This window comes from Condylostylus longicornis, unplaced genomic scaffold (genome assembly GCF_029603195.1).
Source record: "Condylostylus longicornis isolate FDR11 unplaced genomic scaffold, ASM2960319v2 ptg000396l, whole genome shotgun sequence".
In the NCBI taxonomy this organism is placed as follows: domain Eukaryota; kingdom Metazoa; phylum Arthropoda; class Insecta; order Diptera; family Dolichopodidae; genus Condylostylus; species Condylostylus longicornis.
In genome coordinates this window covers 17,210-32,355 of record NW_026578356.1, presented here as the reverse complement: position 1 = coordinate 32,355, position 15,146 = coordinate 17,210, and the positions used below count along the sequence as shown (strand labels likewise).

Sequence of the window (15,146 nt, the reverse complement as noted above, 5' to 3'; positions counted from 1 at the left end):
TTTGGATTCATTTGGAGAACCGTGTCCTTCGCGGTCGAATGATGGAAGATATCCTTCAATCACGTCTCCAAGGGGTTGCTTTTTGGCCCAAGTTCTTACAGTCCTTTGGTCCCTGGCGCGCGATATAGAGGAGTCTACCATTAGGGAGGATTTTTGGAACAACCCTGCGGGGAATCGATTTGTGGCATTCGAATCATCCTTCTCTCCATTGCTATCAGTATTAGATAAATGGGAAGTCGACAAAGTAGATCCGATGCAGCTGGCAAAATATGTTGGAGCAGTTGTAGCCAAGGTCCTGGATTTCAACTCGAGGTCGAATTTCAACTTGAGTGCTGTTTCGCAGTTAGGGTCTCAAGATTTTGATGAAATTCAACGTGTAAGCTGCTCTTTTCTATTTTTTGCTTGAAGCAGTTTTGTTTTTCAGGTACTTGACCTCCCTGATGTTACTTCCTTTCGATCAAGCAACATCTGACAATTGTAAGCATTTGTTAATATTATTGTGATAGGAGCAGACTTCACAGTATGGTTGAGACGGACATCAAGACGGAAGGAAAGGCTAATAGTCAGCGTCGTCGACGATTGAACAATGGTGTCCGTGTATGCTGTAGCATGAAATCAATTTGAATATATTTTACTTGTCTATCAACTCGGGCGAATACGTTCTTCAGTACAAAGAGAGGAGTGATGATACAACAGCACAGATTAGAGTAAACTATATGGTAGATCGGATGAATACTGGTCACCCTTAACATCAAAACTAGAAATGTATCTTTGAATGATCTCGTTAAAGTTTTCCACGACTCTTCGGGCCTACAGAGTTGACAAATGTCTTGAGTGTTTCCCTCTCCCCCTTCGGTAGGAAAATTCTCTTTTGATGAAGACACTGGCTTCAACACTGTGTTCCTTCTGCAGGAATTGTCTGCTCAAGAACGGCTAGCAACATCTGGTATGGCCAACCACCAGCTTATGATCATCTTCGCGTTTGGGGAAGTCGTCATCCGAATCGACATCAGATTCTTGCAAAATTGGATTTCCCAATTTAGGAGATGAATCAACAGGACTCACACGGTTGAACTCGTTTCCGGAGTAACCGCCGTGCGTTCGGCTATTCCTCGATAATTCGCCGTATTCGTTTCCACAGTAGGAGTTTCTTTGTTTTTTCATTTATTCATCAGAAGTCATCCATGAATTTCGTTGAATATTCACCACTGTATTTATTCAACCCATGAATGCCTCTCTCGTTTATTATTTCCAGCTCTGTGAACGACATTCATTCATAACTGTAAAATGCTGCACACCATCAATTTTTGCAAAGTACAAACACGCATGTTCATCGCGAACAAAAGAAAACTAGAGGACCATCAAAAGTAGAAAGAAAGTACCTAGACATTTTCGGTCAGTATGAACTGAACTGAAAGCCCTCTACTCAAACTGAAAAAAACAATGAAAATTGAGAGAGTACTCTGCAAGGTATTCGTCACAACTATGAGACTCAAGCATCGATTGAACCAGCTGAGTGGATGCCTACCATCGGACGTAATGATAAATGAAATCCCCCATAACGATAAGTTGGACGATCTACAAATACCATGGAATAGAAATATTAGTGGATTTAGTTGCGTACCTGCATTCCCATCACCCAAAGTCCGACGTATGACTTCAGCTGTAAAAAAAAAAGAAGGAAATGGTCGAATCACCGTGACTTAACATCCATCTGAATGTCACTTTTATTAACGAATGGATGAAAGTGAGCCACAAAGACTTACAACTTTCGATGGGTCGTTGAGTTCTCCATAAGTTGAAACCCAAAATAGGAAGGACATTACTTTGGACAGCGCTTGAGCCGCTAGAAAATGAGTCGTGAATGGCTCGACTTTCCCCTGATCAATAGAAATTAGAAAGCTGAAAAATCTAATTCAAGACGAAGCTGAAAAATCTAGACGAACCTCTTTTTGGAACATGAACAGCTGAGGTAGACAACTAAACGCTTCTAGATATAACGCGAAAGTCCATGCAATCTACAACATCAAGGAAATAAAAAAAAGGCAAGAAAAGCTGGCTCACGTCAGCTGGCATGAAGGCATTCAAGGATGGATGAAAGAGAAGGGCAAGTATGGAAGCGGGGATCAAGAGGAACAACTGGTTCAGAGTGTCAGATGATGCTTCGTATGTCTCTTTATACCGAACACGACACAGATAGACAATTGTTCCAGCCAGACAGAACGATAAAGCCTCAGTAACTTGATACAACCAGTCGCCAGTCCGATCGTATGGCAAATACCTAAAAAAAGAAATTCATCCATCCGAAAATTCAAGACGATAAATTTGATGACGAGCAGTGATAAATATAAAATATTCTAAAATAAGTGGATTTTGGAATATTTATCTTTTTAAGGAGATCTACCCTTCGAATGGAATAATTGAGCACAAACGAGCGAATAGGAGAATGACATAGCATTCAATCATCTTGAGGGAGACACCGGCACAAGATTTGGTGCTTTCTATTTTGTATGCGATCATCAGGAAGCTGAAGAGTCCAATGATTGAAGACAATGTTAACAGAAATGAGTAATCTCCATCCGAGAAGATAAAGAAAATGAACAAAACGGCCGCAAGGAAAGCAGTCCATGCCTTGATGCTTCCCCCATGTTGATTCACCCACAACTTGAATTTCTCTTTGTCGCCAATAGCTCTTCTAAAGTCTTGCATGTTTCGATGAAGTACGAACAAAATGAGAAGATGACAAATGAGTGAGATTTATGCTCACAGACTGGGTAACGTTGGAAATCTGCCGTAGGTAAACAGGTCCAATCGAAGGGCCTTGGTGGTCTACACATGCTGGATAGGTCTGATCTAATTAATTCGTTATAATGTTGTATTTCTGTGCACGTTCTCCTCAAGGACAATGTCTGTTGCAACGTGAACGGGGTAGTGGAATAACAGAGAAGCGGTGTAACAGACGCAGCCCGAGTAGTACGCATGTCAGCGCCCCAGAGCAGACCAGACATGTTTCTCAGAGACGATTAAACAACAACTTTGCTCACAAGTTGATAGCTCAAAGTTGATAGTCCCTCCAGTAACGGTACGTCAGTACCTGCCCATCAGAGGTCCTGTTCAAGATGTTCTCTGCTGTGATGATTTTCGTCCTTTTTCGGGTGGTTTCCTCAAATGAAGAACAAGGGTTGGATTTTATCCGAACACGTAATCACTCAAGCGACGTAGAACCGTCAAAGAGTCTGCGTTCTAAAAAGTTTTTATCGTCCAGAGTGATTGCTCCTCACAACAACGTCATCCTTTCCGATATTGGACCTCCCAGATTGATTTCTGGTCAGAACGTCACCATTTCCGATACTGGACCGCTTTGCAGGGCGTATGTACCATTTTGGGATCGTGTGCCGCTTTCCAACATCGTAGCAGAGAAGATTTTGGCAGGACTTTCTAATCAATTGTTTCGAGTCAGTGTGAGCGAAGATTTTCCTACCAGATCAAAGCTAAGATATCCAGATGTTCTTCTGCGAGTTTATGGCGCTGGTGCATTTTATAAGAGAGAGGCTGAAGTGAAGATTTTCAATGAACTAGGACGTCGACAAATCTCACCCAAGTTGATCGCCGAGTTTGAGGTACTCAAAGTCTCCTGGCGTTATTGACTCTTTTCCTCAGGGCGGACGTATCGAGGAATGGGTCCGGGGAAAAGCTTTGGAACCAAGCCAAATGAAAAATGAGACAATTATGGCATCCGTTGCAGAAGCCCTTGCGGAAGTTCATGCCCTTGATCTCAGCGATTCTATTGATTCAACTTCAACGATTGATCGATTTCTGGACAAGTGGAGTGAAAAAGCAATAAAAGTCTACAACAATAGTGAGTCGTTTTAATGTCGCTTTGTCTTTCTGCTTCAAGCTCATTCATGATGAATAGGATGCGAAAATTATGGGCGTCTCTTTGTCTTTTTAGCAACACCAGCTGATCCAAACTATAAAGCCCTACAAAACCTAAATCTGTCGAGTTTGGTTGAAGAATTGAAAAAGTTGCAAAGCTTTCTCCCCCATGGCTCATCAGTTGTGACCGATTTGGCTTTCTCGCATAATGACGTACAAGTAAATTATTTCAATGCTTTGTTTGGTTTTCATCTTTTTTTTTCAGGAAAAATAATATCATGGTCACTGCCGAAGGTGTTCGTCTCATCGACTTCGAATACTCCGGTTATGGTTATCCCGCCTTCGACATTGCTTCATATTTTTGGGAGACCACTTGCGACTACAATGTCAAGAGTAAGACTCCGCCATAATACTGTTATTTTCTCCATCGCTGAATCTGCAGCTTATCCATTCTTCCGTATTGAGTCCAAACACTTTCCCACCATCGCACAACGTCGATTTTTCCTTTCCAAATATCTGACAAAGCGCTTGAAGAAAGAAATTCCCGCCGATGCAGAAGAGGTCTCCTCCGCAATTTCTGCAGTAGAGCGCTTCGAGTTGGCAACTCATCTTCTGTGGGCTTTTTGGAGTGTTCTTAGAGCCTCTCCTTCCCCCAGTCCAGATGAATTCGATATGCTGGCGTATGCGCAGACGAGGTAAGGATTTTGGGACACCAGAGTTGGATGTCACTAGGTCGACTGTATTCTGATGCAGAGCTCATTCGTATTGGCGTCAGAAGGCTCGAATCTTTGGATATTAATTCTTTTTCATTGTTTTACGATCCGAAGTTCCAATATTTAATAATATTACAGAACATCGGAAAGTTTTAAAATTTTCAGTGTGTCCTCTTTTCAGTTGTCATTGATGTAGTCGTCTTCTTTCTCTTTCTGTAGTTTTCTTATAATGAATAGCATGAGCTCACATGAGAGAGCGGTAGAATATCTCATCTGAAAAAATGTTGAACACCATTACCATCGAAGGCGACGGAAGGGTTGCAGAGATACCAATATTCAAGAATGTAGCAATGACGATACTACATAACATTCCAGGACCTCAAAACTCGCAACAAGGAAGTTGAGGGTTGTGTGAGTACGAATGATTTACACAGGATCATAGGCGAGTTGGAAATCGACATCCTGACATTCTTGCTTGAATGAGAATGAGTAGATCCTTCTGCAGCATTCATTGCCTGACTCGATATCGTTTCATTAATGTCCAACTTCATGTAATAATCTCACATTGCTTGGGGTGGGAAAAACCGGATTCGACGAGAACCTTTTGTGTTGAATCGTGATGAGAAACAGAATTCGATTCAGTTGCCATGTCTCTCGACAAATAGGTGACAGATTGCGTCACGCGGAAACTCGGGCACTCTAAAAGATAAATCGAAGCGTTTTAGTGCTTGTGACCAGCTTTTCATCAAAGAGATCTGAACCAGAATGTTTACGAGACGAAGAGACAAATTGAAGGACAACAATGAAGTAAATCAATATTCTAGGGACTCGATTTAGACGATCTACTAACTGATTGAACAGAAACTGATTACAGTAGCCACTCAACTACATAGTTGCCTGCAGAAGCTGAGAGTTATAGCTATTCAAACTACATCTATGTAATCATTTGGATTGAATGGCCATATGTATATACGCTCTGCTGTATGCTACTTACTCCCCAAATCATCTTCACAGCCAAAGTAGTCATGATCTCACTCAGTTTCAATTCCTGTTGCTATAGCGAGTCCAACGATACTGTATGTTTCATTTTGCTTCTCTCCATGTGGAGATCTGTCAAATACAAGGATGTGATGACCCCTCGCCAATTCCAGGTTACATAGTTGACGTTTCGCTTGGTCCCTCCGTTTTCACCCCGTAGAATCATGTGCCCCAAAGGTGAGGTAATTCCCACGACCTGATGATGAAAACTCTTCATAGATGGAAATCATCAGGGAATGGGGAAAATCTGGAAAGCAAGAAAGGTAAACGCTCTGACCTTAGAAGGGAAGTGAACAAGGCGTCAACGATATAACCTGAAATCATAACACCCTTGCGTCCGATTAAATTCTTGGGAGAAGAAGGCTTCTCCAATTCGGGCTTCGAAGTTTTTAGTGCCATTTCAGGTTTTACAACGATCTTCCGACGTCGCAATAAAATTTCCTACGAATACAAACTACTCACATTGAGAGTGAACCATAGAATTGTTCAATTGAAGACCCACACTGGAATCTCGCAATAATGTGAATGGACAGCGTTCACGTTCTTCCCCATGCAACACGAATACCATCTGTCACTGAGCATTGAGTTTCTAGCAGTTGAGAGAGTTGTCATATTCCAGTCACTATTAAAACAACTCGAATCACACATTTTATCCATCGGAACAACGTTTTCAAAGAATATTATCCTCTTCATCTTCATCAGATGTAGGATCCATTTGCAAAACCTCTTCTTGAAGAAACGCCTTTGCTGCGCCTAAAAGCTTTTTGTTTTGTCTAGTTGCTTCTAGAGATTTGTGTCAATGAATTGTGAAATCGTTTTCTTCCATTTCAATCCGAACACCTTGACCTTCATCCAACTTGCACCGACCTCTCCGTAGCGTGAATGTCAAAAGTTCATCCTCTTTAATCCTTTGAATGGGTCTGCAATACGCGATCACCATAAGATGAAACGTTCCAGATTTATACTTCCTAGCAACATGACCACATGCTTGCTTTAATGCTGCCTCATCAGTAACATCAGCCACTACTGTACTCCAGCCGGTCTGGCTTGAGCCTGAAAAACGAGGAGAATCAGCTATTTACCACACTACAACGAATCATCTCTCACCATCAACTTTCTTAAACGCAACACCATCCGCCCACATGTTATCCCCATAACCGAAGTAAACGACTTTAGCCATCGGAACAAGAAATCTATCAACATAACTTTCTGGTTTTGATCAATCTTTATTTCGTGTAGTTTCTATCAAGTTGATACCTCTGTCAGTAATCGCGTCAAACTCTTCATTGACAATGTCGAAGAGGTTTTCTCGTAGAAGAGACGCGCTCTCATTCTTTCTCGCAACATTTTCTTCTTAATTTGCTCCCTCATCTAACAAAAAAACAAAATACACTTAAATATGTGATACTTCATTCTAAAGTTCACTCAAGCACCACTTACGTCTTGCATATCGCCGATCAAAATCCTTGCCGCCAATGGAATGCAGTCCTCCACCGTTACCAACATATCACCTGAAAACCTAAAACCACTGCAATGTTTAGGAGGGCAAAGTCTTGGAACGAGGAACTTTAGGAGTGAAGTCTTTCGCTTTGCTCAATCCACCATAAGCGGTCCAGTTGTCCAGATTGGAAAAATCTAAATGACAGAATGAGAGGATTACAAATTGGCGTTTGAAATTGTTCCTGACTAATCCAGGCTACTGAAGAGGGGGACAATTCACAAAGACGCTCATTTACACCGAGATTTATCAACAATTTACACCGAGTGAGATTAGTCAACCTGATCAACAATTTAATCACAATTTACTGAGATTACTCAGCAATGTACACTGAGTGAGATTAATCGCCCAATAAGATCTCTAAAATTTTTCGGAATACTTGCATCTGCATTTTGAAGAACTCTTGCTTGGATGAATTGATTGTTGTGAATGAATTGGTGCTTCTATCAATTGATTGATTTGAGGAGTCAATGTGCACTAGATTCATTGAGATCAATAGCCAAGACATTCGAAGAGGAAAATACGCTGGGGGTCATCAGCAGCTACGTACTTAGAACGAAGTCTGGTTGAGGTCTCTATTAATTTACTGCGGAGAAGATAGTTGGTGTTGATACTCCTTCAGAATAGATACTCCTTCAGAATAGATACTTCAGAATATAACGGTATAGAGAAAATATTCTTTAGATATTGGGCCATTTGTAGAATATAGAGAGCTGCAAGGGCTTCTCCTATTTGGCTTCATGGCAAGAGAGAAAACAAGATTCTGAGCCAAAAGAGCTCAAAACCGTCGAGAGTGTGCCTGAAGCCAGTCAAATTTCAGTTAATTCATCTTTTGTTAAATTCCCCAATTTATTGTTGCCCATGGTCTCAGAAAACCGTATAACATTTGGAAAGTTGCTTCCTGAATGGTGCCCAAGACCGACTGCGACAACAGTGATGTCGAATTATTATAATGCAAAGACTGCCATGAACAACCTTGGTGTTGTAATACGTGACTTCGTACTCAGCAAATTGTGGTCCCTGAAGACAAAGCTCTCCGCCATCAAGAATTGTTCGTCGAAGCTTTCTGTAAAGAACGTCAGACAGACGTGCAAAATTCCTGAGTTGAAGTATTGGTTCATGTATTGAGACGATGGATAGACTTGCTTCTAACATTTGACGTTCCAACGCTTCAGGTTCCCCGACCTCGAGTAGAAGTGCCAACCGACGATGAAACGATCTGGAAATTCGAAAATATGAAATGCACTTTACGGAAAGAAGTGGAAGTTGAACAGCTTCGATTTCGTGGTGGAGCATCAAAGCGTCGATTCACCGGTGGAACAGAAACTGGAATAAGCCGCTCTGACATTACTGGAAGTTTTGGACGACTACGAGTGGAATATCTTCGCCGTTTTCTCAATCGTGGAACTCAAGTTATTGAACAACTTTGAAGGAGAGGTGAATTTGTCCGACCTCGCGGAAAAGCCTACTGTGCTTTACCAATGTCTCACCTATGCCGTGGAAATGGAATACCCATCAAGAGTTGAGCGGTGTGGCTTAAACGATAGTATTTATTCTTTGGTGTTGTATTGCGGTCGGGAACCAAAAGCTTTTAAAGTTTGCATGGATATTCCAATGTTTGGATTTCCTCTTACCGCGTATTCTCCAAATGGTAGAGGTCTATTAACCGGCAATAATGATGTTTTACTAGCATTGTTTAGAGTCCTTGCCTATGGAATGGGATCTGTTCGAAAATTTGTGGAAAAAAAGTGGAAGGAAACACCCGAAACGCCGGTGACAGCAATCCCTTTGATCGGTCAATCACCGCGGAATATTCCTAGTTTGAAGTACGTTGCGTCGCCCATTCAACTATCATTGATCGCCAACATGGAGATTCCAATCACTCAAGGATGTTTCCTTACAGTAGAGGCTCAGCATGTAGATTTTATGTTTCTTGAAGTTGCTCGTGAATGCTACGCGAGTTGTGTCACTGTTAGTCCGTTACGTTAAGTCTTTGTTAAAGTCAGAGCCCTTTATGCGGCACTATGTTGAAGGTTGTATCTCGTTTAATCAGAAGAATTGGTGCCAATGTAATAGAAATAATCAATTTGGCGTTTGGCTCACCCTGATTTGAGAAAGTTGCTTGCTAAATGTTTGATCCAGTAATGGATTACATTGATGAACCAATCAAATTCAACAGGCGTAACCTTGAGAAATACTGGGAGCAATATTGGGAATTTGTGAAGGTTTTAGTAAACTCAGCGATGCAGGATTGGACGTATCTGGATTTACGGCCAGCGCTTGACAAATGCATTCAAGAAAAAAGTGACACAAATGAATCTTATGTCGTTCTATTTGAGTTGGATTCCTTTGGAAATATTTCAAACGTTTCAAGGATGAATGACGGCAGATACCCTAGCCTCGACTGTGTGGATGGCAAGGGTTGGGTTTATTCGTTTGTCCAGGCTGTGCAAGCAGTTTGGTGTTTAGTAGAAGGTGTTGAAGAGTCTGAGATTGCTGGTTACAGTTCGAAAGATCCTTTGTGCCATCTTCAAAGTGCATGGGGAACAATTGATTTAGAAGGAATAATAGATCGTGGTGATGGCGGACTGCAGTATCGCATTGACGAGGTGGATCGAGTGCAAAGAATCCTTGCGACTGCATGTTTTCCTCAGAGCTCACAAAGATGATTTAAATATTGTAAATTGTATGGTCTCGTTTCCTTTTTTATTGTAATATCAGCCGATGCGTGTACTTCCATCAATGACGCACAATTCTGTTTGGTTAATCAACGGGTTTTGTTCTCGCTGAATAAATGAGCTCCCGTTGATTAACCAAAGTGGATGAGTTATACGCTTTTATTGAGGAGACTGGAATTCATTTCGAATGACGCTTTTGTTTCGAGACAAAGTTCTTGACCCGATTTCAGATGAGTGATGCATTCATTGGAGCACTCGACCATCACATGCATCAAGAGAGTACTAGCATTGGTTCTATCAAGCACTTCTGAACCAATAAAAAACTAGCAAATCCTGTGATCCTGTTTCGTTGCCAAGATACACGGATCTGAAAGCTCCCCTTCAATGATCGGAACACCATCAACGCGATCAGTTCCAGTGAGCAACTGAACATGAACATCTTCGTTCAGTTGCCCATGTTGCAGAGGAACGTGTATCTTATCCAATAGCAAATTAATGCATAGCACTCATTGGAAACTACTGAGTAATGACACATATACAACATCTCAAGACGGTTAATCTGTACTTAAATGAATTAGAGCTATTACAGACCTCTTCAAGCTGGAGATGCTTCGATAGAAAGCTCAATAGAACAAAGACTAGCTTTACTCTATCGGCATTTGGTGAATGTAGAATAAGCAGTTCATCATCAAATGTTGTTAGGAATCGTTTAGCTTATACAACTTATTGCTTGTGTGCTTCTGGTTTTAGCACTTAAGCTCTCACATCAATAAACACTTTGGTGTAAAGAGTCGAGATCAAGTCCTGAATGTTAAAAAAAAGCATAGTCTGTAATGACGACGCGCTTCATAGAAAATACAAGATAAGATGAACACCAAGAAATATGGCAAGAAGATAATAAGATAAATACTATCTTCTTTCTTCCACGCATTAGAGTCATCGTTAATTGATGACTCTGCCGTTAAGACAACTGATGGTTATCTGTAAACTATTACACCCCCGAAACTTGGAAGGACGTAATTGGTCTTAAAGATCAGAAGCAGTTATCTTGGAAGCGCTTCAATCCTGATATGTCGAAGTTGTCGTCATTCCCTTCTTAGTTGCATATCAACGCACTACTAGAGTTGTAAATCTCTTTCACAACGCTTAAATGGAGATCTCTTCTACTTTCTTATAAAGAAAGCTCAGATCGCAAAGCCTAATGGTAATGTCCAATGATCACCTGCATCTTTGATGAGATCAACGAAGGAATAATTCCTAATCAGTACTGTCGCAACGTTCATGCCTCCTCCATTGTTGATCCATTCTATGTTTCCCAAAGGAAGAACGATCAGAAGGGTCGATCTTCTTCATGGAGAAGATCAAAGAGCGATTCATATGGAAGTCGTGCTTCGGGATGTGTAACTTATCTCTCAAAGCATCTTGCCTAAGACGCAAAGATCTCAGATCCATGTGAAAGTGTTTCAAGCTCACTGCTACCAAGTTGTTTTATTAGATCGCGACGGAGTAATTGGATGCCGAGCAGTCTAGAAGCTGTCGGCAATTGTTGCTTGATCGGGGAGAAAATAATCGAGAGAAAACGTTGGGATGGCGCGAGAGTTCGAGGAGGTCCGCCGTGAAGGTTCGGTTAATATCCGTTGAACCATGCATCCAAAGATTTGGTGTAGAGGATTGGGCCAAGGTACTGGATACCCCGAATCCCCACGAGGATGAGAAAACCCCAAAACACGTCAAGTAGAATTCGCACGATCTTGCACAGCAAGGGGAACAGCTTGATCACAATAAATAGACTCCAGCTTGCAATCAACAAAACATCATTTCCCAGAAGACTTTGGGTTTTTTGTTGGTTAAAAAGGTCTAATTTGAGACTCAAAAAAGAAGGATACACTTTGCATGCACATGGAAGTAGACGTCGAGACGAGCTGGCCGCCTAGGCCAACTTTTCATTGTCTCGCTCACATGCTACTTTCACGAAAAAAAATTCCAAAACAACACAACTACAACCTTGTAGCTTTTCCATTCTTTTTTAGTGGAGACAAGTCAACTTCAAAACGATCTGCCGTTTCCGGATTCTTCTTTCGCTCTGCATCGAATTCACGTAGTTTTTTGTGTTCATCCCACAGCAAAAAAGGGGATGCATTTTCTGGGGGACTCCAAGGCGCCAAATAATCTTTTGGGGACCTTGACTCCATATTGTCCTTAAATGGCACATCGTTCGCCAAATTGCTCTCCTGAAGTGAAGCATATTTTTTGGCTTTTAGTTGTCTGAAGCTGTTCCACAGTCTCCTGCAAAATCGATTTCCCTGCTGGACATTGTCAACAGCCTCGAAATCCTCGAAGGACACTTTTTCAGTCCGTACACGCTCAGGATTTCGTCTCAAGAGCTTCAAGATTCCATTTCCCCATGAGCCCTCCAACTCATGGTTGTCGGAATTCTCCAAATTTGGGACGCTTAAATTCTGCAAACTTCCAACAGATCCATAACATGCCACAGTAAAGGCCGCAACACATTTGGGTGGGCTTGATCGACCATGGCTGTTAATCCTCATCATTGTCTGTTCCCCTGCACAGTGGGCCAGTTGTGTCTGCGGGCGACCATCCTGTTAGACCTGGCTTCTCTCGCGCGCCTTTTTTCCTCATGTTGCAGAGTTTTGTCTCGGGTTGCGTACTCTAGTTAATTCGCCTAGTGTCTGAGAAGTGGTGCTATCCATTGCTTCGCTAATATTTTGATCGCCAGGGGTCGAAACTGAGTAAGTATATTTGCCTGAACGAGTTTGCATGTGTCTAGAATATCAAGCGTGAAAAAAGCAAATGTTACTATTGGCAATAACGGAGGCCAATTTTTGTGCAAAACCAACACGTAAAAGAGAGAACTGATTGGTTTGTAGCAAGTTTCAAAAAACATTATTAGGCACGCACAACATGCATGAAAAGAAATTGTGCACTCAAAAAACATTGATTACGCTCATATGCTCTAGCAAACGTTGCTTATCATCTTGCCTTTGATTTTTGTATTCTGCTGCACTTTGAGCCTTTTGAGGCCGACATCCGGGGCGCGATGCAAAATCCGCTTTATTCTCTGCACCTCTTGCAAATTGGTCGGCGGAAAATTTCTTGCAGCAGTTTTTTGATCCGCGGTTGCTTTGGCAGGATCTCGCCTTGCAGTAATTGCACTGCTGTTTGATTGTCATGGCACCACTCCGGGTTTTTGTTAAAGACAATCTTGGGGATACATTGTAAGACTGCTTGCAATTCGGCCTCGCATGCACTCTGGGGTTGATTGCACAGTTTTTCGGAAAAGGTTTTTCCATCCACCCATAATCCTGCATGCGTCTTTGAGGCATCTGAAAATATGTGTTGATCATGTCGCGCCACCGTTGAAGGTGTCTCGTGTAGGGCTTGAAGAAATTGTAATACTTTTGCCCAATCACTTTTTTCAGTTGCAGTCATTTCTTCTGTTGTTTCCCACGTTGACATTTTTGTCATAGCTGGATATAGCGGAGCCAGTAAAGGTTGGAGGTCTTTCGCCGTCCTTTCAATGAAGTTAAGTGATCCCAATGTTTGTGCTCTTTTCCTCTTTGATGGCATCGGTGTTCGCATCAAGTTTTGTGCTTTAAAGAATGCCTTCTTCAGTGTTTCGGGTTTGCATTGAATTGCCCCGTCCGTCACTTGAAACCCAAGAATCTGCTGCGCCATGCTTGTGGGCTTCATGCTTTTCGACATGTTGATTTGCGCTCCGCGATTCTGGAAGGCTTGCAAAACTTTGTTGTACAGCCGCTCTGCCTCATTTTTATCGTTGCTTGCAACGTAGATGTTATCCTGGTAGACTTTCACTTTTCCCTTTTCTTCTTGTGTCAGGGCACTTTCGGTGATGGCATCGGTCCATTCTTGGAACTGCGGAGGTCCTATTGCCACTCCCATTGGAAGGACCAGGTATTTGAAGTAGCGGGGGCCGATCTTGAGGCCGCAAAACGATTGGCATTTTTCGGCTAACGGTAGGTTGTAAAAACCTTTGGAGACTGAGTGACTTACACACTGAGTGACTTACACACTGAGTGACTTACACACTGAGTGACTTACACACTGAGTGACTTACACTGGAACGCTACAAAGACATGGCTCTCTTCGGTTTTGATAGAAACAAAGTTGCTTCATACTTACTGAAGTACCAATTCTGGGTCAGCGTTTTATCCCTCGCCCATGGCCTTCATTCGTGCCACTTTTTCAGAGGGCAGCACTTCGACTCGTAACCGATGAAGAAACGAAAAGAGGAGACATCCGACCCCAACCTGAAGGGGCTCGATATTAAGTATAGAAGATGTCCGTATATCGATCTGCCATCAAATCTGAAGAAAGAGCTTGTTCGAGATTTGCTGCAATTCGAAGTTCTGTGCTACGAGGCGAATACTCTAAGAAGGCGCATGTTATATGATTAGACATGAGATGGAGAGTGTGGGAGAAAGTTGTCGATAGAGAGTCAATGGTAGGAACTGATTTCATTTTGAATGATTGAATGAACTTCCAATCAGATTCAACCAACAGCTGATGTTTCCCTCCAATTCGCAAAAGAACTTCGGCTAAACACCTCTGGTCTTGCGCTGGGTGAAGATATTCTCAAGACCCAGTTGGCCCCGTTTCTTCACTCATGGCTAGTGTACGATCCCTCACTATGTGATTTATGGGTTCGGTGTTGTCTTAAGCGGACGGACGTGCAGACCTGACTGAAGTTGCGTGTTGCCTGTCACTAGTTTAGACGTGCATGGGACAGACCCCAGAAACGACCTGACGTTCTTGTAGATGGTCCGCAGGTAGCGTACCATTCTTTGCCCTTCGCTGTCGAGGACACTGCTGATTACTTTTCTACGGCTGCCTGGGTTGAGGTAGAACAACAGCTAATCCCGGGTGAGATAATTTGCACTGAGTGAGATTAATCAACAATTTACACAACAATTTACACAACAATTTACACAACAATTTACACAACAATTTACACAACAATTTACACAACAATTTACACAACAATTTACACAACAATTTACACAACAATTTACACAACAATTTACACAACAATTTACACTGAGTGAGATTAATTAGTAATTTACACTAAGCAACAATTTACACCAACTGAACACTTCAAGGAAAGGAAGGAACGAACGAAACAAACAACAACAGCTAATCCCAGTCAACAAGAAAAGAATATCTTCTGAGTGAGATTAATTAGTAATTTACACTAAGCAACAATTTAAACCAACTGAACACTTCAAGGAAAGGAAGGAACGAACGAAACAAACAACAACAGCTAATCCCAGTCAACAAGAAAAGAATATCTTCAACCTTCTGAAG

General features: G+C 41.9%; 1 protein-coding gene across 1 annotated transcript; it reads left to right on the top strand.

The window, feature by feature from the left end:
- Positions 1-3,119: 3,119 nt before the first annotated feature.
- Positions 3,120-3,647, top strand: LOC129617051 (uncharacterized). The gene has a single exon (XM_055532494.1). The coding sequence runs from the start codon at positions 3,120-3,122 to the stop codon at positions 3,645-3,647; it is 528 nt and encodes a 175-aa protein (XP_055388469.1).
- Positions 3,648-15,146: the final 11,499 nt, after the last annotated feature.

Bases quoted from the DNA above. Each gene is read 5' to 3' on its own strand.
- LOC129617051 (XM_055532494.1), top strand. From the start codon at position 3,120: ATGTTCTCTGCTGTGATGATTTTCGTCCTTTTTCGGGTGGTTTCCTCA.